Source organism: Triplophysa dalaica, chromosome 12 (genome assembly GCF_015846415.1).
Source record: "Triplophysa dalaica isolate WHDGS20190420 chromosome 12, ASM1584641v1, whole genome shotgun sequence".
Lineage (NCBI taxonomy): Eukaryota > Metazoa > Chordata > Actinopteri > Cypriniformes > Nemacheilidae > Triplophysa > Triplophysa dalaica.
In genome coordinates this window covers 669018-693428 of record NC_079553.1, presented here as the reverse complement: position 1 = coordinate 693428, position 24411 = coordinate 669018, and the positions used below count along the sequence as shown (strand labels likewise).

At 40.4% G+C, this 24411-nt stretch overlaps 1 protein-coding gene across 1 annotated transcript in view; it reads left to right on the top strand.

Moving 5' to 3' along the window:
• arhgef2 (rho/rac guanine nucleotide exchange factor (GEF) 2) overlaps positions 1–22226 on the top strand; it is a 38383-nt gene extending 16157 nt beyond the window's left edge. The window contains exons 2-21 of the mRNA XM_056762768.1: positions 7906–8068; positions 9104–9171; positions 11585–11648; positions 11895–12027; positions 12388–12497; positions 13929–14072; positions 14877–15127; positions 15232–15357; positions 15505–15622; positions 17203–17451; positions 17537–17613; positions 17703–17875; positions 18002–18069; positions 18149–18337; positions 18423–18527; positions 18918–18970; positions 19043–19084; positions 20148–20198; positions 20290–20656; positions 21017–22226. Of these exons, the coding sequence (XP_056618746.1) occupies positions 7906–8068; positions 9104–9171; positions 11585–11648; positions 11895–12027; positions 12388–12497; positions 13929–14072; positions 14877–15127; positions 15232–15357; positions 15505–15622; positions 17203–17451; positions 17537–17613; positions 17703–17875; positions 18002–18069; positions 18149–18337; positions 18423–18527; positions 18918–18970; positions 19043–19084; positions 20148–20198; positions 20290–20656; positions 21017–21069 (2604 nt within the window). The 3' untranslated portion in view covers positions 21070–22226. The remainder of the gene's footprint in view (positions 1–7905; positions 8069–9103; positions 9172–11584; positions 11649–11894; positions 12028–12387; positions 12498–13928; positions 14073–14876; positions 15128–15231; positions 15358–15504; positions 15623–17202; positions 17452–17536; positions 17614–17702; positions 17876–18001; positions 18070–18148; positions 18338–18422; positions 18528–18917; positions 18971–19042; positions 19085–20147; positions 20199–20289; positions 20657–21016) is intronic.
• Positions 22227–24411: the final 2185 nt, after the last annotated feature.

Genomic DNA, 24411 nt, shown 5'->3' with positions numbered 1-24411 from the left:
AAAACATAAACAAATTTAGGACCACATGCATTTTATCTAAATTCTCTATGAATAATAGGCGGGTATCAGTCATCTTTCACCTGCATTAAGATATGTTAGGTCAACGAATGTAAAGAATACGAATGTTTTAAATAGTGAAAAAAAACTCCAGCTTTAGTTTCGTCTTTCATAAAAAAAACGCAACAAAAAGTACCGATAAGAGTACTGTTAAAGTACTGGACCAATAAGTGGTACCGAAAAAAGTAGTAGTACCGTTAAAACCTTAACGATACCCATCCCTACACACAGCTGAATCAACGTCTTCAGGATCACTTGAATGACAGACAGGTGTGTTGGAGGAGGACGAAGTTAAACTCTGCTCGAAACTGTGTCTCTTTCAATGCATCATTTACGTGCTTTTACCGCTGATGTGTGTGCAGCTGTGTCAACACACATACAATCAAAGTCTTTGTTCAGCTATAACAGAGACAGCTGAACATGCTTTGGCCAAATCAGGTGACATTGATCACGTTTACATGGACGTCAGTAATCAAGTGATTTGCCTTATTCTGAGTAAACTGATATAAGGATTAATGTGTTTACGTGAGTTGCTTTAAGAATAAACCTTTCATGTTCCAGTGTTACATGTGACACTACATACGTCTTTAAGCGACGCCGTTCCATGTTCCCTCAATAATTTCATGTATCAACAAACACTTCGTCTTCGCCATGGTTACACAACAGTTTTTGGTGTTTCATTTATTTTCTAGAATTGTTGGCATCTTTCTTGTTTCCCGTTCGGACCAAAAATTTGCTTTCTAGCTTGAATTGTTGTTTGTGTAAAAGCAAACATCGGTCCACTGCCCTGTGTGTGTGTGATCTGAGTGCCGCCAATGTTCCAATACACCAGTAATAGTGCGATTCAGGTGTGTTCATGCATCACACTTCCATAATGCTACTTAAATAGAAGTACTCCACCCGTCTTAATCACATTTGTGTTTACTGCCATTATGAGTTTAGAGGGATTAAGATCATCAAAAAGCTCTGTTTACATGCTCCATTCTTAATCAGAGGATTGACTGAATCCTGTTCATATCAGATTATTGTTGTTCATGAAATCGTGGTCATTGTGAAACTGAGGGAAAGCTAATTTATCAGATAACGCGCTGAAACATTAATATATTAACAACTGAATGACAGCGCTTACAGTACGTCGATCAGCATCAACCGCTCATAATGCTAGAACATTTCCTTATAAAATATAATCATGCACATTTATACCAACTAAAAAACAGCAGTGCGATCGATCAAGGCAAATATAATAAAGCCATAAAGATTTTAGACCAGACTTAAAACGCGTTAAAACATATTAACGGAATGAGTTGTCTGGAATGATTTCATGAATTAATAGCTCAAAATGCTTCCATTTCTATTGTCATGAAAAAGTTTCTCCAGTCTGGCAGTGATGGTTTTTCTAGATGAACAGTAAACTCGGGATGTACAAAACTCCATAAGATTTTTGAAGCCCTCTTCTTCGACAAAGCCGATCGGAAGCATATCCTTAGCCATCATCTTAGTAATTAAAGCCATTATTTGCTCCGCTCTTCTGTGGATGGACCTGCTGGGTGCTTCGCCCTCATATGATTGTGCATCGTATGATTGTGCATCCATGATAAGCCAGCTATGCATCGCAGAGTTTTCCCATTAATTCATTTTTATTAACGGACAGCCACACAGAACTCATTTTTGACATCGTCTCAATTTATCATATCTGTTATGCCACACAGGACTACAGTGTGCATAACTTCGTTAAAAACTGAAGTGAGAAAATGTTTTCCTCTAATGTCTCTTGATTGACAGCCTTTAGGTTTAAGGTCCGTCGTTATTGGCAGCGCCACCCTTTGGTTACATGAGCACGTTACGCGTGAAAACACGGAAAATGTTATTAAGATCGCACACACTATTCGAAATACTATAATTAAAGAAACTAATCGAATATTCAAATTTGTGACTCATCCCTACTCATATCAAGTAGCATATTGTCGCTGTCCTTCTGAAACCTTGTATGTCCAAATGATCTCGAATCACGTAGGAGATGGGAGCATATAAAAGGAACGAGTGACCGGACCGTCGAAGAGAGAGGACCGGGCCCGAACTTATGTTATGTTTGTATTTATATTATGTTTTGTTCACCGGCGGTCGTCCGTGAGGGGCCGCCGTCTGTTATATTAATTTCTTAAATGTTTAGAATGTCTTCCGGTTCCCGACTCCTTCCTTCCATTTTATTGAGATGTGTTACAGTGGTGCCGAAACCCGGGAGGAAGGAGAGACATGCTGTCGGAGAGTCCTCGCCGCCTAGTGGCCTCGCGGTGCCGGAGAGTTCGGGCAGCGCGGACGAAGGGCGTCCGCCAGTGGCTGCCCGAAGCGGTGGCTCTGGGGAAACGGAAGTGCACAGTGCGGCCACCGTCAAAGCTTCGGTGGAACGGCGACCTTTGCTGCCGCGCCCCTGGGTCGAGGTGGGGTGGCTGTCGTCCAAGCGGGAGCGGGGGGGTTTGCCGCCGTTCGCCAGAGGCCGGAGCCTTTTCAGGAAATGGAAAAAAGAAACCCTTTTTCACTGATTACATACTGTGTTGTCAAGATTGACAAGCACCTTCTAATACTTTTTATTGAGAAGATATTTGCAAACTCACTAACAAATATAAAGGGTGACTCATGTAATGATTTATGGCCAAGAAATGTAAAAGAATTGAGATCCAGGCTTTCAGAAGGACAGTAGCGATATATTAATAACACGTATTAAATTAAAAATTCTACTGTAAAAATGTTCCACGTCCTCGCCTGACACCTGTGAAATGATACAGTCAAGTGTGCTGTTCAGCTTGTCCTCCGTCATCTGTTGAACTCAATTACAGTGAAACGGTCTGTCAAGAGGTTTTGTCTATGATCTCATATTAGACTCAATGTTTTTATACGCATGGCCAGCCAGCAAATCCAAATCACTTAACTGTAATAATGTCCTTTCATGTCAATAAGAAAACACTTGATACTCCATTTGGGAAGTCAAAACAATCTCATATTACCGGTTAAATAAACAAAACCGGTTTTCCTGTGTCTCCGTTGTTAGAGCATTGTGTGGTAACACAAAAGGTTTTTCGTGTTCGATTCTCAGGGTGCACACAAACTGATGAAATGTAGAGCCTGAATACTCTGTAATGCCTCGTTTCCACTGAGTGGTACGGTTCAGTACGGTTCACTACGAAACGCAAATTTTTCCATTTCCACTGTGAATGGTACCAAAATAGTAGGGGTGGGTGAAAAATCGATTCACATTTGAATCATGATTCATTCCTCTAGCGATTGTTATCGATTCACAGATTTCAAAAAATCGATTTTGTAGTTACTATACCAATTGTTGATGTTATCAAAACCAAAATCTGATTTTATTTGCGAGAGCGGTGCGACACCCGACAGTTGCTCAGCAACAGTGATGGCGGGGGTGAAATAATTTTTTTACAAGTACTACCGCATGTGTTACCTGCAAATTTGGAATTTCTTCTAGTTTTTATTTCATGTGGAAAGACGAGAAGAAACGTCAGTCCGCCACCAGTGCAGGCTGTGTGTGAAAACTGTACTCCCTGTCCCATTTTTAGAGAGGGCAGGTTTTTGGAAATACTTCAGATTTGATCAACTCTATGGTAAGAAGGAGCTTGACAAAACTTATGCAATATGCAAGGTTTGTAAAGCGAAGATGAACCTAATGACGCACATAGAACGCCATCATTCTAGCAAAATGAAATAAAATCTAAACATATATATCACATTGAATTTTAAAGGAAAATCTTAATTAAAAATCGAATACGCGTGAATTGATTTTTAAACGAATTGTGACCCCAAGAATCGATATGAATCGAATCGTGAGGTACAAAAAGATTCCGCTCAGTGGAAGCGAGGCATAAGTCACTTTGCATAAAAGCTTCTGCCAAATGCGTTCATGTTTTCTTTTACTGAAATAATGAAGCGCTGCATTAGTGTGAGACTCAAGGTAGTGTTGTCATGATACCAACATTTAGACTTTAATTCGACCCCTAAGTCAAATATCTCTTGATCGCAACCCTGTTAAAAAAATCTATAACCAGCTCAGGACCAGTACATGACCAGTTTAAACCAGCACAAACCAGCTATCATGCCTCAAACCTACCTAACCAGATTATGGTGTTTTTTTCCACAGGGAATACTGAATCAATAACATAAAACACTACAGGAAGTAATAACAAAAATGCTTAGAACACAAAGACCTTACAATTTCGTTGTTTATTTTCACATTTCAGAAATGTAAACCTGGAATTCTCACTGGGCCAATGTGTTCCTGCCCTGTTTGTTAGGCTGGTCCTTAGCTTTAAATAAAAATCATCAGCTATGATGATATACAGCTAGTTTGTAGTTTGTCATGTCAGCTCTCTTGGTCTGTGTGGGTTTAAAATCATTTTATACAGATTTTAAGTTATAAATGTACCTATGCTGGGTTCTTTCAGTTCAAACGTTTGTGTTTTGTTTCTAACACATGGTTTTGTCAATTATGAACATTCTCTGGATTCATTTTTTCATCGTTTTGGTAAATGTAAAGGTTCCTTCATGTCTGTAATTTTACTGGGTGTTGGAAAGTGTTGTGGGGTTTATATCAGAATCAAATCAATATTAGCAGATGACAAGTTTTAAAACCATCAGCATCTGTTTCAAATCAGCAAACCTTTGAGTGAAAGCATGTGATATACCCAGAGGACTGAAGTGTGCAGTTGAACACACCCTTGTTTAATGTAGTACAGTACACTCAATGTGTGCCGTGAGATATTTGCTCAGCGTTCTAGCTAATGACTCACTCTTGAGGAGAGTTTGATGGGGAATTGAAACAATGTTATGACCGGTGCTATATTTGCAGTGAGAAGGAAATGTCTTGCACTCTGTAGTTTCTGCTGTCTTATTTTGCAATGCACCCTTTTCCCTTTTTTACCTCAGATGCCCTTATTTGACCTCTCAAGAGGAAGTTGTGTTTGTGTGCTTCCTGTACCGGAGATGAATGTTTGAAACTGACGTGCATTGTTCCTCATAACAATTAAACCCAGCGTTTTGTGACATTATCAGAACTTTAATTGTCTGTAAACTATCGACATGCTTCTAACGGTGTTGGCAGTCTTCACACATTTGTTGTGAGACACATGCTTTAGGCTGTATCTCACGCTCTCTCTCTGCCCAAATAAATGGATTTAAACAAACTTTGAGGCAAAAAATTTGCCTCTATGATTTTTTTCTATTCAAATTACTCCAGGAATCATTCCAGCCCTCATAGATTGAACACCAATCATACAGATATAAAAAAAAAGAACAGTAAACATCTGATCAGAGTTGTGGACTAATAAAAAGAAATGAAGAGGCACGAACCTGTTTATTAAACTTGGAGTGTTCGACAACACATTTCGCCCTATTCATTAAGAAGTGAATGAACGATAGGCACCCTGTAGTCTCGCAAACTTTGGCAGCTTTCTTTGGTCAAAGCCCGCCCAAGTGGCCATATGACTGACAGGTGCATCTAATTCATCTAATCAAGTTTCGTTTTGAGTTTAGAGACGTGGAAACGTCCCCACAGTAGTAGACCGGTGAACATTCACAAACGTGTTCCATCAGACGACTTGTGTTGTTTTCAGGCGGGCCGTTAGAGAATGTGATATGCACGTCCCCTGGAAATCTTCTAAATTTCAACCAATCAGATGACGACTTTGAGCTTGCTGAAGTGTTTCCAAGAAAGATTGCCTCATGCATCAGATGTTCAGCCAAGGGTCCGTGAGCGTGATGTCTGAGGCTACGACTACGCACACTGTTGTAACATCCTCTTGATAAAAACAAATACGACATAAAGTGGAGAAGACTTAAAAAAAATATTTTTAAGTGGTCTATAGTTGACTATTTTTGAAGACAGAGTGACAAATTAACAGAACGATTCATCAACTGAGGTCATTATACAAGGTCATTATGATTATTATAAAAAAAGATGCCACCACATCGTAAGTTGTTAAGTTCGAAAAAATGAGTCCAGAGCCCTGGTCTCCGGTCATATCAGATTTATTCAAATGTCAGCTTTCCTTATGCTATAAATCCAAATATGCCTCCTGAAGGATCCTCCTGTTCGTAGTTCCATGCTGACTTGATGCCAAGAAGCTTTTTAGTTCTGCATACTGAAAACATCCACCACCTGTTTAGTGATCATTTCTGTATTCTACATGTTTCTTGGAGCCGGTCAGCCGTCAGGCAGGTTTTCAGCGTCGTCTGACTTGGGGCCCTATCGCACGCCCAGCAAAAGGCGCGGCGCAAGTGTTTTTGCTAATTTCAGCGCCGTTTAAATAGAAAATGCATTTGTGTTCATTTTTGCTCCCATGGGCCTGCTGGTCTAAAAAAAGAGGTGTGTCCATGCGCATTGTTTGCGCGTTGCTATTTTGAGGAACTGAAAATAGACTGCACCATAGACCAATTTAAACCTGCTCTAAAGTCTAAGGCGCGTAAAGAGTGGGTTAGTAATATGCGGATATATGCGGGTGCACAGCTGGACGTGCAGCAGCACACAAACATGCCAAATATAAAAAATGGACTACGATGTCACCTCTTTAACCTCGTGCACAAGCAGATGTGTTTCTTTACTCCGCCGTGTAAATAACGAATCCACCATGGTGCGACCACAACTGGCTCTTAAAGGGAATGGGAGTTGAGACTCTAATTGGTTTACTTCACGTTTTATCAAAACACACCCTCGGTTCATAAAGAGAATCAGGAGAATCTGTGCCTGGGTGCACCGACCATTTTCCCGGTGTTAAACTAGCAAAATTGGATTCGGACACGCCCTGAGTGCACCTGCGCCATGCGCTTTAGACCATGCGCTTACATCACTCAAATTAGGTCCTTGGTCTTTCTGATGTTTTTCGCAATATTGGCTATCCCGTTTCATCTTTTTTTTTTGCCGTTTCCGTTTGTTGAATATACAGTATCACTACGTATGATATATCACAAATATGTCTGTTGTAAGCCAGATTTGTGTGAACTGGTAGACAAACTCAGTCTCAGTCACAAGCTCTTCCGGTTCCTGTTTTGACTATTGAATGCTGACTACTAGGCACAGAGCAAACTAGACAAAACTTTTCGATCGATTGACTTCCATTCATAGCCATGTGAATGCGTCGGACTGGAAACCCAAGTCGTCCAAAGATATTTTGCTGCATAAGTTTTCATTTCACCGTAGACAATGCAGTTTCAGTGTAGATGCACATGAATGTGTCCATAAAAGCTGTTGAAATAACTCCAGAAACACACACCTGTGATCACTGTTCCACCGCATCTGTGTTCCTTGGCAATTATATGTTTTTTACTGTGTTTATTTGATGAATCTTAAAATATGTTTCCATAAGTGAATGCTTAACATGCCAAGTCTCCATATATGTAAGGAGAATATTGGGAAAGTATAATCCATGTCAGGTGTCGTTCTTACATGCCAGGCCGTCTTATAGTGAAATGGGCTAAACAATAAAGAATGATATAAAAATAAGAAATGTATGAGGTCCATAATGAATACAATCATAAATTAGGCATTAGTATCATGTTATCCGTTTCAAGCTTCTTCCACAAATAAGAAAAAAAGTGAAGTAAACTTTTGCACTTACTGGAGATCACAGAGCCACTTTGAAATGCTCAGCTGTAGTGCTGTCGGTTTGTTGAAATCTGAAGGTTTTCAAAGCAAACACATGACCTGGAAGCGACTGAGAGTTCAGTGGAAGTACGTCATCACCCCGTATGCATTTCCCATTAAAACATGAAACCTGCTGGTGAATCTAAAGAAGTATTGAACGAAACTGAAAGCAATTGTTTTTATTCCTTGTGTATTTGCAGAACAAGGAGAAGGAGCGGATGAAGGCGCGAGAGAAAGAGACGAAAGAGCGTGAGGCGCGTTACAGTAATGGTCATCTCTTCACTTCTCTCAGCGTTTCTGCGACAACACTCTGCTCCGCCTGCAACAAGAGCATCACTGCCAAAGAAGCCCTCAGCTGCCCCAGTGAGTCACGCACACAACAATCCTCTTCAAAATCACACATTAACTGCCTTCACACCCGACAAACTCTTATTTGCTTCTAAATAGATCATCACAGACACTAAGAGATGAGGCGTGTCAGACTCAACATGTTAGTTTTGTATTTGGAGCACATTCAGAGGCTTCATACAGCGGTCTTGTTTTGTGCTTTAGTGAAGGCTTGTCAAAAACATGAATGTTTTTTTGAAGAGAGCTACACGTGGCTTGGAGGCCATAGGTTCCCGCCCACTGTCCTAGAACATGAGTCATGAAGAAGTGTTTTCTGTAACAGACCCACTGTGTTTACCACAGCTGAATGACCCGTGACCTTGAGAGTATAAGATCCTGAAGATCCCGAGGGCTCGAGAAAGAGTCTCTCTCCCTGAATACTGCATAACAGCAGCAGTGACGCGTTGATTTAGATGCAGGTGTGAACAATTGTAGTGATGGGTTGGAGTGTGCAAATGAAAACTTGATGTGCCCCTCAAGGTTAAAAGGTTGTCCACCCCTGGTCTGAACCTTTAACATACAACAGATGTTCTATACATTGAGTCTCCAGGGAGTGTTTGACATTGACCAAGATATCCATATGACACCAAAGTACACACGAGCAACTGTTAATGTCTGCTGCAAAGTCACAACTAGCTCACCTGAAAATAGTTTGTTAAAAACATTCTCTTACTTTAGTCACATCAGCTCAAATGAACGCAACAGTAAGTATGACTATTATAGAACTGACATGCGTGTGAAGAGACCGAGTGTACATTCTCAGTTAAAGATGCAGCTGCATGCCTCCTGTCAAACAATCACACAGTCTTCTCTTCTTTCAACCAGCTGTTCAGACACACAAGCTTGTTCACATGTTAGAGCCGACCTCTTCTGTACAAAGACTTGTGGCTTTATGATGTCATTCGTTTGTCATTCGGTGTTCATTTGTAGTGTTCTTTTGGTATCATTTTGTTACTATTTAAGATGTATTATTTGAGAGATCATTTTTGTTTGTGGTCTATTGTTTTCCAGCTTGCAATGTGACCATCCATAACCGCTGCCGTGACTCACTGGCCAACTGCGCAAAAATGAAGCAGAAGGTAAGAGGGTCATAAAAAAAGTTGTTTTTAAACATGCAGACTGATACTGTAGATGTCATTTAACCAGTAATTTATGGGTTATATGTGCATTGCATTCATAAACTAATAACTGCTTCTATGAGAGGCTTTCCTGATAGCACACAAACATCTGGCAGACGTCTATTTGATGTCTGCATTTACATCTGCAAGATTTGCTCATCTGCAATACGTCTCAGAGATGTCTGCTGTCAGATGTCATATAGATCTCTAGAAGAACTTTTTGGTGGTTATGATTTAGAATGGATGTAAAGCTGCTCTTTCTAAGATGTTTAGCAGATGTTCTCCATATATTTTACTGGTAGCTCTGTTGTTGCTTTGCATTTATGTTGTGGTTAGTAACAGTTGTAGATTCTGGTTTTGCACTGTGGTGTTTGAGATTTGCAAAAAATTTGTATCACTTCATCAAGACCATATCTGTCAAGCTTCAAAAATCACCAAAACGCTATTCGCCAGATAGCAGGCTGGTCACTCCTAGAATCTTCTGAATCTTTACAATTATGGGCTGGGCGGAGTAACGGAATATTACGGAACGTAAATAAGTGGGCGTGGTTGACTCGGCGCTCTGCAAGTTGGGTGTTATTCTGAAAAGACACGTGAATGAATCCACCCGTAACAAATGAACTTATCAAATAATTTTTTTGACCTTCTTTCAGTCTGTAGTTTAGTGATCCATTCCAGTCCGGCACATCTCTCACTCGCAGTGCTCTTGAAGTGATCTTCGTGAGAATATAAAAAAGCTCATTCTCACGTATTTCAGAAGTCAGATTGCTTTGTGAAGCTGTTAATAGTTTTAATAAAGTTTAAAACTAACCCAAAGAAATCTTTTTTTGTGGCATGAAAAGTGAGGTATTTGTTATTCAAATATAGTGAAGCACAGTAAAAAGAATCCATAAAAAATAAAACATAAGTATGGTACAAAAAGTGTTCTTCATTACATTCCACCTTTGATATAAATAAACCCCCAAAGCAGGGTGTTTGGCCTATTGTGAACTTTGCAAAGTGCAAACGCCACAAATAGGGCGTTTCATTTATAAATTTTAAATTCATTTAAAATTTAATTTTGTAATTTAAAACACCTCTCCCCTTTAAACCATAAAACTGTGCAGCTTTAAAGGGGACATTTCATGAAAAACAGACTTTTTCCATGTTTAAATGCTAAAATCTGGTCTCTTGTGCATCTGTCAACTCATTGACAACTCAAAGACAAATCATTCACTTTTTTATATGAGCCTATCTTTGCAAGCCTGTGAGAAAACGAGCGCTTCAGAAATCGCGCTCTTACTGACGTAAGAAGTCCTTCTTATTATAATATTTCCGCCCCTTGTTCTGAACGTGTCCAATCTCTGCTTCGCAACACCTGGCCGGACTTGCTCTGTAAATTGGGCTGTGCTGTGCTTCGACTCCAATTGTTTCTTCAAATTTGACGTTGTTGTTTTTATAGCTAGATAGCACTTTGTCGCCAGCACAGAGAGTACAACGAACCTTAATATTGTCATCTAGCGGATACAAACTCGTGACTGTATTTCCAGCTACAAACGCGCATCTCTCTCATCCCTCCATTGTTGATTACGTTTGCGTCGCTGTGTGGTTTGGGCTATTACACGTGAATTGTCCTCGTGCTGAAAACGTGACTTGTCGCATAATGCTACGTGACTTCACTCCCTGAGACGGAAGAAGAAAGCAAAAAATATACATTTTTACTAAGGAAAATTACAAAAATAGTAACGCACAGTGACTTGGATAAAAAACTTCAATCTGGTTAATGGTTTGGAAAAAGTAACGCGTTAGATTACTCGTTACTGAAAAATGCGGTCAAATTAGACTAACGCGTTACCGGCATCACTGCTAATCGATAATGAAATTCCTTGACCAATATTTTCATTATTAATAATTTTTGATTTTATCGATTAGTTGTTGCAGCCCAAGCGTGAGAATAAACAAACCTAAAGAAACATCAAACCAAAAGTGCTCATCTGACCTACAGTACAGACCCCATGAACACCAGGCATGTATATTATACATGTCGTCTATCCTCCTTCTGTATACATATGATATAGCCAGATGATAAATATAAATAAACAATAAATCTCATTATCAGAACTTAATCTGATATCTTCAGTGCATTTTAATTACTTGCCTGTTTTAACTATGGTGAGCATTTAAATGAACTGTAATAAATAAAGGAAATCAATCTAAGAAAAACGAGGTATAAGATATAGAACGATAATGGGAGATTGTGACCTAGAAATAAAATGACTCATTCCATAAAAAAGATTTTTGGCCTTCCCGCCCACCTCAAATCTAGAATCTAGGAAATGTATGTGAATATTTCAGACATGACTCTAATGTGAACAATCTTATATTTGCATTGTAGCAACAGAGGCTGGCGCTGGTCAGGAACACAACATCTTTACAGAACGTTGCGCTCCGCAGCAAAAGTGAGTGCTTGTCTCAGTTCCCTTCAGTGTGGTTTACTGTACTTCTGTTTGTTTCTGTAATTATACCAGATTAGAGTCCCACTTTTTACCTGAATGTTACAGGTTTGCCAGCAGGAAACACAGCTGTGGGTGTGTTCATAGTTCACTGCTTGAGACCTGGAGCTTTGATAGTTTGAGAATGAACAGAATCTGTAAAACACGAAGTATTAATACAGTCGTTCATTCCTGTTGTTTTTCTTTTGCCAGACACGATATTGAAGGAGAGGCCTAGTTCTGCGATCTATCCGTCAGAGACACTGAGACAGTCTCTACTGGGTTCCCGTAAAGGCCGTTCCAGCCTGTCCCTCAACAAGAGCGTTTCCACCAATAACATAGCTGGGTATGACTGTCTGAGTCGGTGCTATTGTTCGAGTTTTACGTTAGATTTCTGCTGACTACCATGTAGATGTGTACGTCCTGGCAACATGACGCTGTAGAAATATAACTTCCTTCATGGATGGCCAGTGTACCGGAGAGTTTAGATCCTTAACTCCAACACACCTGTTTAGCATTTTAATGTAATCCTGAATATATCTATTTCTAAAAAATCTATTGCTCTTTTAGATGTAGATGCACATGTGTGTCTCAGTTTTTTTTATGTCAGCACAGCCAGTGTACGTGAAGTTCAGTACCTTATAACAACATTGAACCACACCAAACACTGTGTGATCTTGACACTTGATGTTTGTGTTCGGAACAGAATTCTGAACGATGACTCTCCTCTCGGACTCCGGCGGATTCTCTCTCACTCCACAGACTCCTTGAACTTTAGGAACAGAGCCATGTCAATGGAGTCCCTCCACGATGAAGGTGAAGACATTTACAACCAGAACAAAGACATGTAAGTGATAATGTACAGACAGCCGGTTGTTATGGCAGAATAATCCCCGACAGTGTGATCAGGATGTGAAGCAGAGGGTCTTGTGTCACACTGAAGTGGTTCATTTCACCATAACAGCCGGCTGCTTGTACATTATCACACTTATTACACGGCTAATTGCCACATGAGAAAAAAACTGGACATAAAATGTGATTTGAAATATTTGATTAGCTCATTTTTACAGAGGAAAAGCCGTTTAGTTTTGGTTTAAAGGTAAAAAACGACATTCAAACGTCACGAACAGGCAAATTGGTTTAATCATTTGTAAATATAATCTCTTATCTGTTATTAAAAGACAGATTTATAATACATTTTTGTGTGTTATTAAACTGCCTGTCTCAAAATGATTTTAGAGGGGCAGTGTTACAGGGTGTTATTAGTTTTGTTAATTAGTTATTAGTTATTAGTTTTAAACCGTTTCAATAACATCCCTTGGAATGTCACGACTGGCCAATCAGAATCAAGCATTCAAATGAGCCGAGTAATGAGAGAGAACGTACAACCCTATTTTCAAAACTATTTGGAGACTGTTAAATGTAAATGCAGACCGAATGTAATGATTTGCAAATCTTATAAAGCAATGTTTTGTTTGCAAAACAACATAAAAAGCATGTCAAATTGCAACTTTTAAGGAGAAAAGGTATAATTCCATTGCATATTGCATATACCCTCTTTAAGTCTATGGAAATCTGTGGTCACACTTGACTTTTGGTTCCATTGACTTCCATTCATGTAAATGCATCAGACCAGAAACTCAAACCTGTCCGAAGATATGTTACTGAGTAGCAAAGTTCAAGTTTGGGGAACGCGGACTTGCAAATTCGTGTCACGTGAGTGTGTGAGATCAATAGAAGATCAAAACATCACAGTGACTTCTCAGTACAGAAATGTTTAAAATAGGGGGTATCACTCCTGCCCTTTTTCATACCAGCATCCGAACGAATGTCACATGCTCAAAGCATTTAGTAGTTAATAATGACTATTCAATAAGTGAGCAATAACTATTTGTTACTTAAACATCAGTATGCTAACTTTACTATTTAACCTCTTACCTAAGATTTTCTCTTTATACAGGCATATTTATACAGTCACTGTTGCCAGTGAGCCTTATAAATTGCAAAATGTGTCTTAAGCTGGGTTTTTCAGTCATTTTTTCCAACTTTGTTTTCCTGCGACATCTTTAAACTCACTTCGTTAGTACATTCTCTCAGTTTAAACATTTCTTTCTTCGTTCTGTTGGGAAGATAATATGTGTGTTATTGAGAGTCACAGTGTTCTGTTTTCTTGCACTTCACACTGGGCTATTTTGGAAATAGGGTTGTATGTGGTTTGCTAAAAAGGATGTGCTCTCACTTCCACAGGAGAGATGTATTACACGCCAATGCTTGAGGAGTTGAAGAATGATGGGAAAGACTTTGAGGCAGACTCCTGGAGCCTAGCTGTGGACTCCCCTTATCTGCAGTCTCATCGCAAAGATGTCATTAAGAGACAAGATGTTATATATGGTGAGACAGTGTGCACGTGAGACAGAGTAAACCCAGAAGGCAACATGGACACAGTTCTTTTGGATGTAGTCCGTCTCCGTTTTCTCTCTTTCTTCATGTAACAATAGACAGACTCAATGATGACCGGCTGCTGTCAGACTCCTTGTGCAAAAAAAAAATCTCACTGCGTTATTACAAATAAGTTCTAATTCTACAAAAAAATTATACTGAGACACTACAGCAAAAGATAGAAATGAAGGGGTTAAAACCCTTTTTCGGGTGAAAATAGTAATGTGCCTATATAGTATCCCAAATGAGACAAAATCTACCCAAACTTACTGGGTAAATCTATTCACACTCATCAAGATCAACATAGTCCATCCTAGTTTGTAAACATCATCAGTAAGCAGACACAACAATAAACATTTGTGTTTATTAAAAGTGTTGGTTGACACAATATATGTCTGTGTACTGTGCATAATTGTTTTGTATTTATAAACTCATACACAAACAGATTTAGGAAATATTTACATAATTACATTTATTTCTATTTACCAATAATTGAAATAATACATATATTTATTCCTTTTATATTTGATATGTATACATGTACAAAATGAATATGCACAGTACAGACATACAGTACATTATGCAAAGACAAACGTTTATTCTGGATGTGATGAACGGTTTGACAGCCCTAGTTTGGATCAAAATATCAGATCTGTAGAATGGTCAGGACGTTGCAGTCTAAATGGGTTCTTCTTTTTGAGAGCACTGTGTTTTGGGCGATGCTGATTGAAAATCGACGTCATGCGTCTCTCTCAGAGCTGATCCAGACAGAGTTTAACCACGTGCGGACGCTGCGGATCATGGAGGGGGTGTTTCGCAGAGGGATGCTGGAGGAGCTGATGTTGGAGATGGGTGTAGTCCATGCCATTTTCCCCTGCTTAGACCAGCTGCTGTCCTTCCACTCGCGCTTCTTGAGTCTGCTGCTGGCACGGAGGAGTCACAGCCTGGCACCTGGCAGCGCCCGCAACTTCACCATCCAACAGCTGGGAGATATTCTGGTGGAGCAGGTGAGCTCCGTCACATTGCAGTGAAAGTTCCTCCAAAAATGAAGATGTCATCCTGAAATTATTGATCATAGTACACATTAGCTTTGATTGTTGGTGTCCATTAGTTTTCAGGTCAGAACGCTGAGGAGATGAGAAAGTGCTATGTGGAATTCTGCAGTCGCCACCTTAAATCTGTCAAGCTCTATAAGGAGCTGTTGGCCCGAGATAAGAAGTTCCAGCACTTCATACGGGTGAGCATTCAGAGGAAGACGGAGCTGTGTTGAGTCAGAGCCGAGCGCTTAATAACATGTGGTGTGAATTCATTTCTGTTCCTGTTTATTACGATGTATTGAGTGCAATATTTGGCTGATTTGTTGACTTGATGTTCTTCTCTCAAGCGGGTCAGCAGGGGTTCTTTACTTCGGCGACATGGAGTTCAAGAGTGCATATTACTGGTCACTCAGCGTATCACCAAATATCCCGTCCTCATCCAGCGCATACTGGACAACACCAAAGGTCTGGTTTGTGTGATCCCTTACAAATGTTTCTAATGTTTCACTGTGGTCACATGGAAACTGGTTATACACACCTGGTGATTTCTGCGACCAAAAATGCTTAATATTTTTACAACATTTGCAGTTAAGAAATAGTAAAAAAAAACTCTGAATTGGCAAATAGGGTTCTTCTCTAAAGCTACCCCCTGTGAAAACATTATTTCTGCATAACTTATGATTAAAAGGCACCAAATGCCCGTTTTGACTGAAAGGTCAAGCAACCAATCACATATGGTTTCATGTCTTGTCATGTTTATGGTTGTGGAAATGTCTATTCAATGAGTTTATGAACTTTGCATAGTTTTAAGAAATCAGCGTTTAGTTGATTGTGATGAATGTTCATTGACACCGTAATAAAGAGGCGTGTTGTTTAAGAACGTGACACACACACAGCGGTAAAGCAGGAAGTATGGTCTGTCATCAGAAGGATCCGCTGTCGTCCGCGTACAACAGTGCATGCGCAAAAAAAGTGCACTAGTCCACTAGGGGTCAATACACACACGGATAGTGTGCACACTGCTGTAGTCAACGAAGAATGATACAAAACAATCACACTGAAACTAAGAACAGTAAGCTTAGAAACATATCCCTCTCACTACTGTTTGGTTGTTGTCTTGCTGTTTGCTCTGATTGTTTGGAATGGGGAAAACACTTCGTCAGTCATTCATCTGCAATGGGTCTGTGAGTGACGTGACTCAGCGCTGCCCTCTGATGGTCTGGTAGAACACACATACTCATTTGTATTGTACATGTGTAGAACTCAGACTTCCACGAGACAGACACGGAATTGGAAAGTCAAGTCACGGCCTTAATGCTGACTTGACTCAAAGCCAACCTTTAGCCAAAAAAGCCCAACGACTAATGCTAACACCTTCAGCGACTGAAGGAAAGGAGACAAGAGGCACTTTTCTTTAATATATGGCAATGGATGATGTGTTACAGACCCTTCTATCTCCATTCTATAGCATCTCTCTGCTTGACTTTTGGAGCAGGTTTTGACAAAATAAGTGATGCGAGGACGTCGCATGGCGTGTCTTTGGCCAAAGTTACATTTATTCATTTGGCAGATGCTTTCATTCATTTATTTATTTATTTAGAAATTAGATATTATTTATTAGAATGATCTTACTCGTTGTATAAATACAATGCACTGTGCTGTGTTCTAACTTATCTGTTTTTCTCGTTTGCCCCTGTAAAGCTGCTTTGAAACAATACACATTGTGAAAAGCGCTATATAAATAAACTTGAATTGAATTCATCCAAAGCGATTTACATTGCATTATCCTATACACTCGTTTCTAAGAATGTACAATCCCCTGGGATCCAACCCACACAACCTTGTGTTGTTAATGCACTGCTCTTACCACTGACTCACAGGAAAGCAAATTAGGCCAAATCTCAAACTTTTGCAAGTTGCCAAGTTAGATTAAGTGTTTAATTCTGCGATTGCAAAATCCTGCGGGGACTGGTTCACATCATATCTTTAGCTACATTCTTGGTTGGCTCCTGTGTTGATCTGAAAACCGATTTCTTTGACTTTAGGCAGTGACGAGGAGAGTAAGTCTTTGGTTCACTCTATGGCCCTGATCCGGGAGCTGTTGTGCTCGGTGGATCAGCAAGTTCAGGAGCTGGAGCGAGCACAACGTCTGCAGGAGATCCAGTCCCGTCTGGACCCGAGGGCTCAGACGGAGGTGAAGGGTGGAGGGGTGTTTCGTGGTGGCGAGCTGCTCCGCCGCAGACTCATTCATGAAGGAACACTTCTGTGGAAGGCTCAGGGATCCAGACTCAAAGGTTCCAGTCATCGGTGCCGCGGCGTGTTATGATACCTCACATAGACGCGGTGGATTATCAGTAACCCTTCATTTTGTTTCCGTAGACGTGCACGTTGTGTTGATGACGGACATCCTCGTGTTCATGCAGGAGAAAGACCAAAAATACATTTTTCCCTGTTTGGTGGGTCGTAGTCTTTTCTCGAAACTATTTTCACGTGATATTTCGTAGGAGGTGGGCCACAAACTGACCCCTTATGCCTCTCGTTCCAGGACAAACCAGCAGTGCTGTGCCTACAAAACCTGATTGTTAGAGATATAGCCAATCAGGAGCGAGGAATGTTCCTCATCAGTCACTCCACACCTCCAGAGATGTATGAGCTCCACGCCACCTCCAAAAATGACCGGAAGACCTGGATGAAAATCATTCAGCAGACAGTGAGCAAGTCAGAATCAGTCCCAATTTTTTGCACCATCCTCTCAACACAATCCACACGTAACATTGAAACATCGCTGCACCGTCGACACCTATGACTCTGACTTTGCTCCATCTATCTCCTTCTTTCTTTTAGTTGCCCATCGAGGGAGGATTTTCCTCTGATTGAAACCGAGGACAAAGCTTTGCTCCGTAGACTTCGAGGTTCGTCCTATTTTACTTCCCAGCAGTCTCTTGGATCTGTTCGTGCTCTTGATTTGATTCTGTCCTGTTGTCTCTCCAGCTGACATCCAGCAGAAGGACCGTGAGGTTTTGGAGCTGCTACAGGAGCGAGTGACGCTCTTCTCAGATCTAGCAGAGGTCACGGGACGTCAAAACATTACCATTCCCACAAACTCCAGGAATATATTCAGAGCAGATACACCGTACGCTCCTCAGGCTGAACGCTTGCTGAACGATGCCATCAATGAGGGTGAGCGGGTAGAATCTCCTCATGTAAAGAACAGAACATGGTATGAAAGACACGATGGTCATTGTTTATTTCTTTGAACGTTCAGTGGACAGACTGAGTGAAGTGCTGTTGGATTCCAGCAACGACCGTCGACAGTCCTGCAGATTGAACGGTGAACAGAAAGAGGCGCAGCTGATCTCTAAAACAACAGGTACAATATACTGTACACGCCCATGTAGATCACATTTACTCCTCTATGATCTAAAATAGTACAGATTTTTACTCATAGAGGTTTACAAATTAAAGGTCCCTTTATGCATCAGCGGACATCTTACAGGTCTATTCATACAATGCGAATGGTCGAGTGAAAATGAATGTGCATATTTGTCAACATATATTAAAAATGGAGTGGACAGACGAATTTAAACCAGTGTTAGTAGTGATTAATATTAAAACATAAAGGTTATATTAGGTTATAGTGCACATGCAAATAAGATGAACATCAAAAAATCATCTTATGGCTGTAACTGCTCCGTCACAAATGTCTTCCTGTTCCTTTTGACAAATTTGATCAAATTATTTCCTCCTGATCTTCCAATAGACGGAGTGATTTCAGTTAAAGGAAAACGTGGTAGGAACATTCAATCAGACAAGGTAAGAAAGACAGCCACATGCTCTCATCTGCTTCTCTGACATCTCTTTAAACACATCATATACATTTTACAGGACAGAAACGGGAACCAGCTACTGGAAAAGACATTAAATGAGGTACATCTTTCAAAATAATCAAATAGATCAATCTGTTGACACAATAAGTGAGTTCTTGGTAAATTCATGTTTTATTCTTCATGTTAGTGTTTTTTTTGGCCAATGAATCACACTTCAAATACCAGTGAAGGCGTAGAATCCTGTTTATTTGGATGAAGAATGATTTAAATCTGATTTGCACAGAAATGACCTCTGCTCATGTTTTATGGATGAGGGGCTTTGTCCAATAGAAACGCCGTGTTTTGTGAAAACGTGCTCAGTGCTGGTGCTGTGCCACGTAAAAGCGCGTCTGTGAATACAGGGCCTAACACCTACAGTTAATCCCATTCATGTTAATCACATCATTTAGAAAAAACATTTATATATTCAGAAAGCCTATATATCAGAAAGTCACAAGTTTTGTGAATTATATCAAATCCAGTTTATTTGTATATATGTACCAACAAATGCACACAATTCACAGGTGAAGGTTGTGAGGTGTAAAATGGAGTTATTTTAGTGCCAATAAGAATGAATGCAAACTTTTAAGACACAAACAAAAATATTTAACAAGAACAAAACGGAGCACTCTGATAACGAACTTTTTTTTAGCAAATCGTTGTTAATTCGCTGCTAGTATACTAATAAATTGAGAGAGTAATTTGAGTACAAACAAATGCTCTCTAAAATTCGCTGCTCTGACTTCCTAGTGAGGGAGCCGTCAATCCCAATCTCACTAGCCAATGAGAGTGAAGTGCCCTTAAAAACACTTAAAATAACACTAAAATTCCAATATTTACTGCCTAAATGCAGTTTTACGCAAAGCATTCTGGGAACTGAAAATCCCCTTCAACCAGTCATGTTCAATAAACTTGTTTATATGAAGTCAACTCAACAATAGGTCCAATAGTGTAGGGTTTTGCATTCTACTCAACAGTGTTAAATTGACCAGTCAAACACTTACGTTAATTCAGTTACTTGCATTCTTTAAGTACTGTGAACAAGGATGGGTATGTTTTTGAGTGTAGCTGTGCACGACATGAGAACAGGGCATATGTGATGCAAGTGTTTGTGTGTATTTTAGGAGGTGCACCAGAGACTTGTAAACCTCAGCACTCAGCTGCATGCGCTACAGGTGAGGTTCACAGAGTACATGACCTTCAGCCGCTTTTCTGTTTTTATAAACCGCTGCCACTGACGTGTGAGAATCTCTCTCTGTGTGTCAGGCCGCAGTGATTAGACAGGATTCGTTCCTGGAGCTGGACATGCTGGAAGATCCGTCAGCTCATACTCCGTCGCGGGATGCTTTGCCGGAGGAGGGCGGTCCGTTGGGTACACAGGGTGATCTGGCACTGCTGCAGCGCAACTACAACCTGCTACAGGAGGAAGTGATGCGACTGCGGGCCACCCAGGACAAACACAAGAAGGGCGACAGAGCGCTAAATCAAGCGGATAAACAACTTCAAAAGCTGCGTATTAAAGACTCAACGGAAGCCAGGGACTCAGTGACATCACAGGATACAGTGGATCAAACAAAAGGGGTACAGGAGAACGGTGACACGGTCGTATCCCCCCGGGCTGACAGCCCCAGAGGTGAGCCTCTACTTTCCTCCATTGCTGTGTCAGTTTGAGGATTAAGGCCCACGTGTGCCTTGCTTTCCCAGCTCTGTCTGCGCAGATGCGTACTGTATCTCCTTCTGTTCACTGTGAAGATGAGTCTAGATGCTCTTTAAAAGGCTCCGGAATATTTCCAAGTCCTTACATTTATCCCTAAAACGTGAGGAAGGAAAGAAGATATTGTCTTGTGACCCCGACATGTTTTTTTGAGATGTTTGCCTTTGTTCTCCACCATATTGCTTGCACGTCAGACTTCATAAAGACACGGTTTACTTGAATAGCTGAATGTCCGGTTCTCTCTGCTCATTACACGTGTGTGTGTTTGTTTGTGTTCAGATCTGCAGGATATCCCAGAGGAGGGCGAGTGCGGTAATGAAGCCCACAGTTAACACCCGACCAACCTGAGGACCTCAACCAAAACCCTACAAATCTCTTTTGTAAAATAATGTTTATGCCATTACATTTATATAATATTATCGTAGTTTAGAACAATTTAGAATTTTTTTGAGGATTGCGATTTAAAATTATGTTTAATTTAAATTGTGTTGCATTTTTACATGAAAAGAAACGCTGTTTGTAAACTTTTGAAAACATGTGTGGATATGTGCATTGATTTCTCATGAAATGTGGAATGTGACTGACTGGAATGTGACTGACTAGTCAGGCTGTGAATGTCACAGCCTGACTAAACTAATAACAAACAAACAATGAAACTTTGCCAATTTTCCTTTTTAAGCAGCAACGGCTCCTGCTTATCCTTCAACAGATCCGTTTCACTGAAGCATCTTTTTCAGAGTCACCGTCCCATTCACATCATGCCACAAACTCTCAATTGGGTTGTGGTTTTTCCTCTCCGGTGTGCGTTCATGAACAGCACTGTTCTGTCATGACTTAGATGAAGAATCACTACAACTTAGTCTTGTAATTGTGTTAATGAAGGACACTATCCACACATTCTTCTGTGCTCATTATGAACTCTAAACTCCAGGTCCAACTCAAAGTGGACCTCTGTTGCTCATGTGGATCTGTAGATTGTCACTGTGTTCATAGTGAAGTGTCCAGTCTGCTGTTATCATGTTGGGGGGGTGGGGGTGCGGGAGTTGTGGGATATTGTTGATATTATGACATGTAGCATGGAAAATGCCCAGCTTGAGAAGGACTTTGAATGCAGTAATCAATACTCAAACCTAACACTGGTTATAAATGTAGGTGATGAAGAGCTGAGAGTCTCTTCTGAAATATATATATATTATATATACAGTACATATATTGATGTTGATGTTAATAATGGAATGACATGATCAGGAACTCTTTATTGGCCACTTGAAAATGACACTAAAGTTTTGTTTAATGTTACACTGGTGATATTTTGTGTGGACAATTTTGTTGGAATGTTTCAGTGAGCTCATATCAAAGCTAATGAATAGCTGCATTTTGTGTATATTGCATTTTTAACTTGTTGTACTGTTGAAATACATGAAGGCAATCATGCTTTTTGTCACTTTATTTTACTCTTTATCTATGAATACATTGACCAGTTGTTGGATTAAGGTGTGATTGTGGGTGAATCAGTTACAGTTCAGACACGACACTATCTTGACTTCCTTGATCGCAGGCCTCAAATATACCAACACAGCTGTCCTGAGACGAGCTCACGCATTACTGCACCATCACAGTGCACAGTGTGCTTTTAAGTTTGATCTTAATCTCTTGACACATGCAGGTGAAATGAAACACTGTTAACCGTAAATGTATTGCTTCGCCATGTCAGAATCCTTCGAGACACCAAAAATCAGTTTGCAATTTAGCAGATTCCCCTCCTCTACGCTTTAATCTAAATAAACACCAGCTGTGTGATGTGACCTATAAAAGAGCTACAGTGCATTAAAGTCTGACACATTACCATGGCAACACAAATTAAGCAATTTTACATCAGCAAAGTCTCTACACTATTCGAAGCATCTTGGGTAAATATACGTGGACTATTATAAGGTCTGCGTAAATGATAAACTTGCTGTTATCAGTTGGTTGTGTTATTACATGACCTCACAACATCTATGTGATCAGACCGCATGACAAACGTACGACTCATTGATCAAAATAACCAGAGATGTGACCACTTGATGTTTTCATGATTTTGCCATCAATTTTTTGCCTCGCCTCAGCGATATTTAAAATCCATTGTCAATTTAGCATCTCACAGAAACAATAGACTATATGCACACAGGGTGATGATGTTCTTCAGTTTAGAAAACGTCACTCAGACCTGTACGATTTGCAGTGCTTACACACGTTTACTGTTTTTGATTAGTATTTTTAATAAACGGCGTTTTCCCGTTTTATTCATTTTGCTGTATATTTGCCTGTTTTTTTAATATTCTTTATTATAGTTATGTTGTAATCCTGTTATAAAAATAAACACTGCTTAGAAAAGACAAACAATGAGGGTAAAGTGAGGGTAGACTACTAAACAGCCCTTTATGAGCTCATAGTGTACACTAGTCTCCAGCCCTCGGTGTCTGGCCGAGTTTGATTTCTTTATTGAGATAAGGGCTAGGGTCAAGTTTTTTCCTTTAGTATACAGCACGTCGTCATGAGTGAGTGTTTATAAGCATTATTTGTTGTGTGTCTATGACTTTTGATCACGCGCTTGGATCCGGAAGCGGTGTCGCTTGCCTTCAGACAGAGTATATAGCGGCAAGGAGCCGTTTCAATCCACCGAGTGCAGTGACTTTCCTTCCAGGGACTTTGGTCGAACAGCTTTTATTTTGACAGGAGGATTCAGGCGAAACGTCATTTCCCGTCGAGAGGCGCGTCAGGTGTATGTGTGTGATGATTTAAGAAACTCACTTCACAACACGTGACTCTCATCCTGAAGCTGAGCATCTGTGCGTTTCTTTACCTGTGCGTCTCTTTACCTGTGCGTACCTGTGCGTCTCTTTACCTTTGCGTCTGTTTACCTGTGCGTACCTGTGCGTCTCTTTACCTGTGCGTACCTGTGCGTCTCTTTACCTGTGCATACCTGTGCGTCTCTTAACCTGTGCGTACCTGTGCGTCTCTTTACCTGTGCGTACCTGTGCGTCTCTTTACCTGTGCGTACCTGTGCGTCTCTTAACCTGTGCGTACCTGTGCGTCTCTTTACCTGTGAGTACCTGTGCGTCTCTTTACCTGTGTGTCTCTTTATCAGTGCATCTCTTTACCTGTGCGTCTCTTTACCTGTGTGTCTCTTTATCAGTGCATCTCTTTACCTGTGCGTCTCTTTACCTGTGCGTACCTGTGCGTCTCTTTACCTGTGCGTCTCTTTATCTGTGAGTCTCTTTACCTGTGCGTCTGTTTACCTGTGCGTCTCTTTACCTGTGCGTCTCTTTACCTGTGCGTCTCTTTACCTGTGCGTCTCTTTACCTGTGAGTCTCTTTACCTGTGCGTCTCTTTACCTGTGCGTCTCTTTATCTGTGTGTCTCTTTACCTGTGCGTCTCTTTATCTGTGAGTCTCTTTACCTGTGCGTCTGTTTACCTGTGCGTCTCTTTACCTGTGCGTCTCTTTACCTGTGCGTCTCTTTATCTGTGAGTCTCTTTACCTGTGCGTCTCTTTACCTGTGCTTCTCTCATTCTCGGGATATTAATTTTTGATATCGTTTTTACTAGTCGAAATTGAACTTTTAATATCCAGAATACACATTTCTGTGAGTGATGACATCATTGTTGATATCAACAATTCACATTTTTAATAG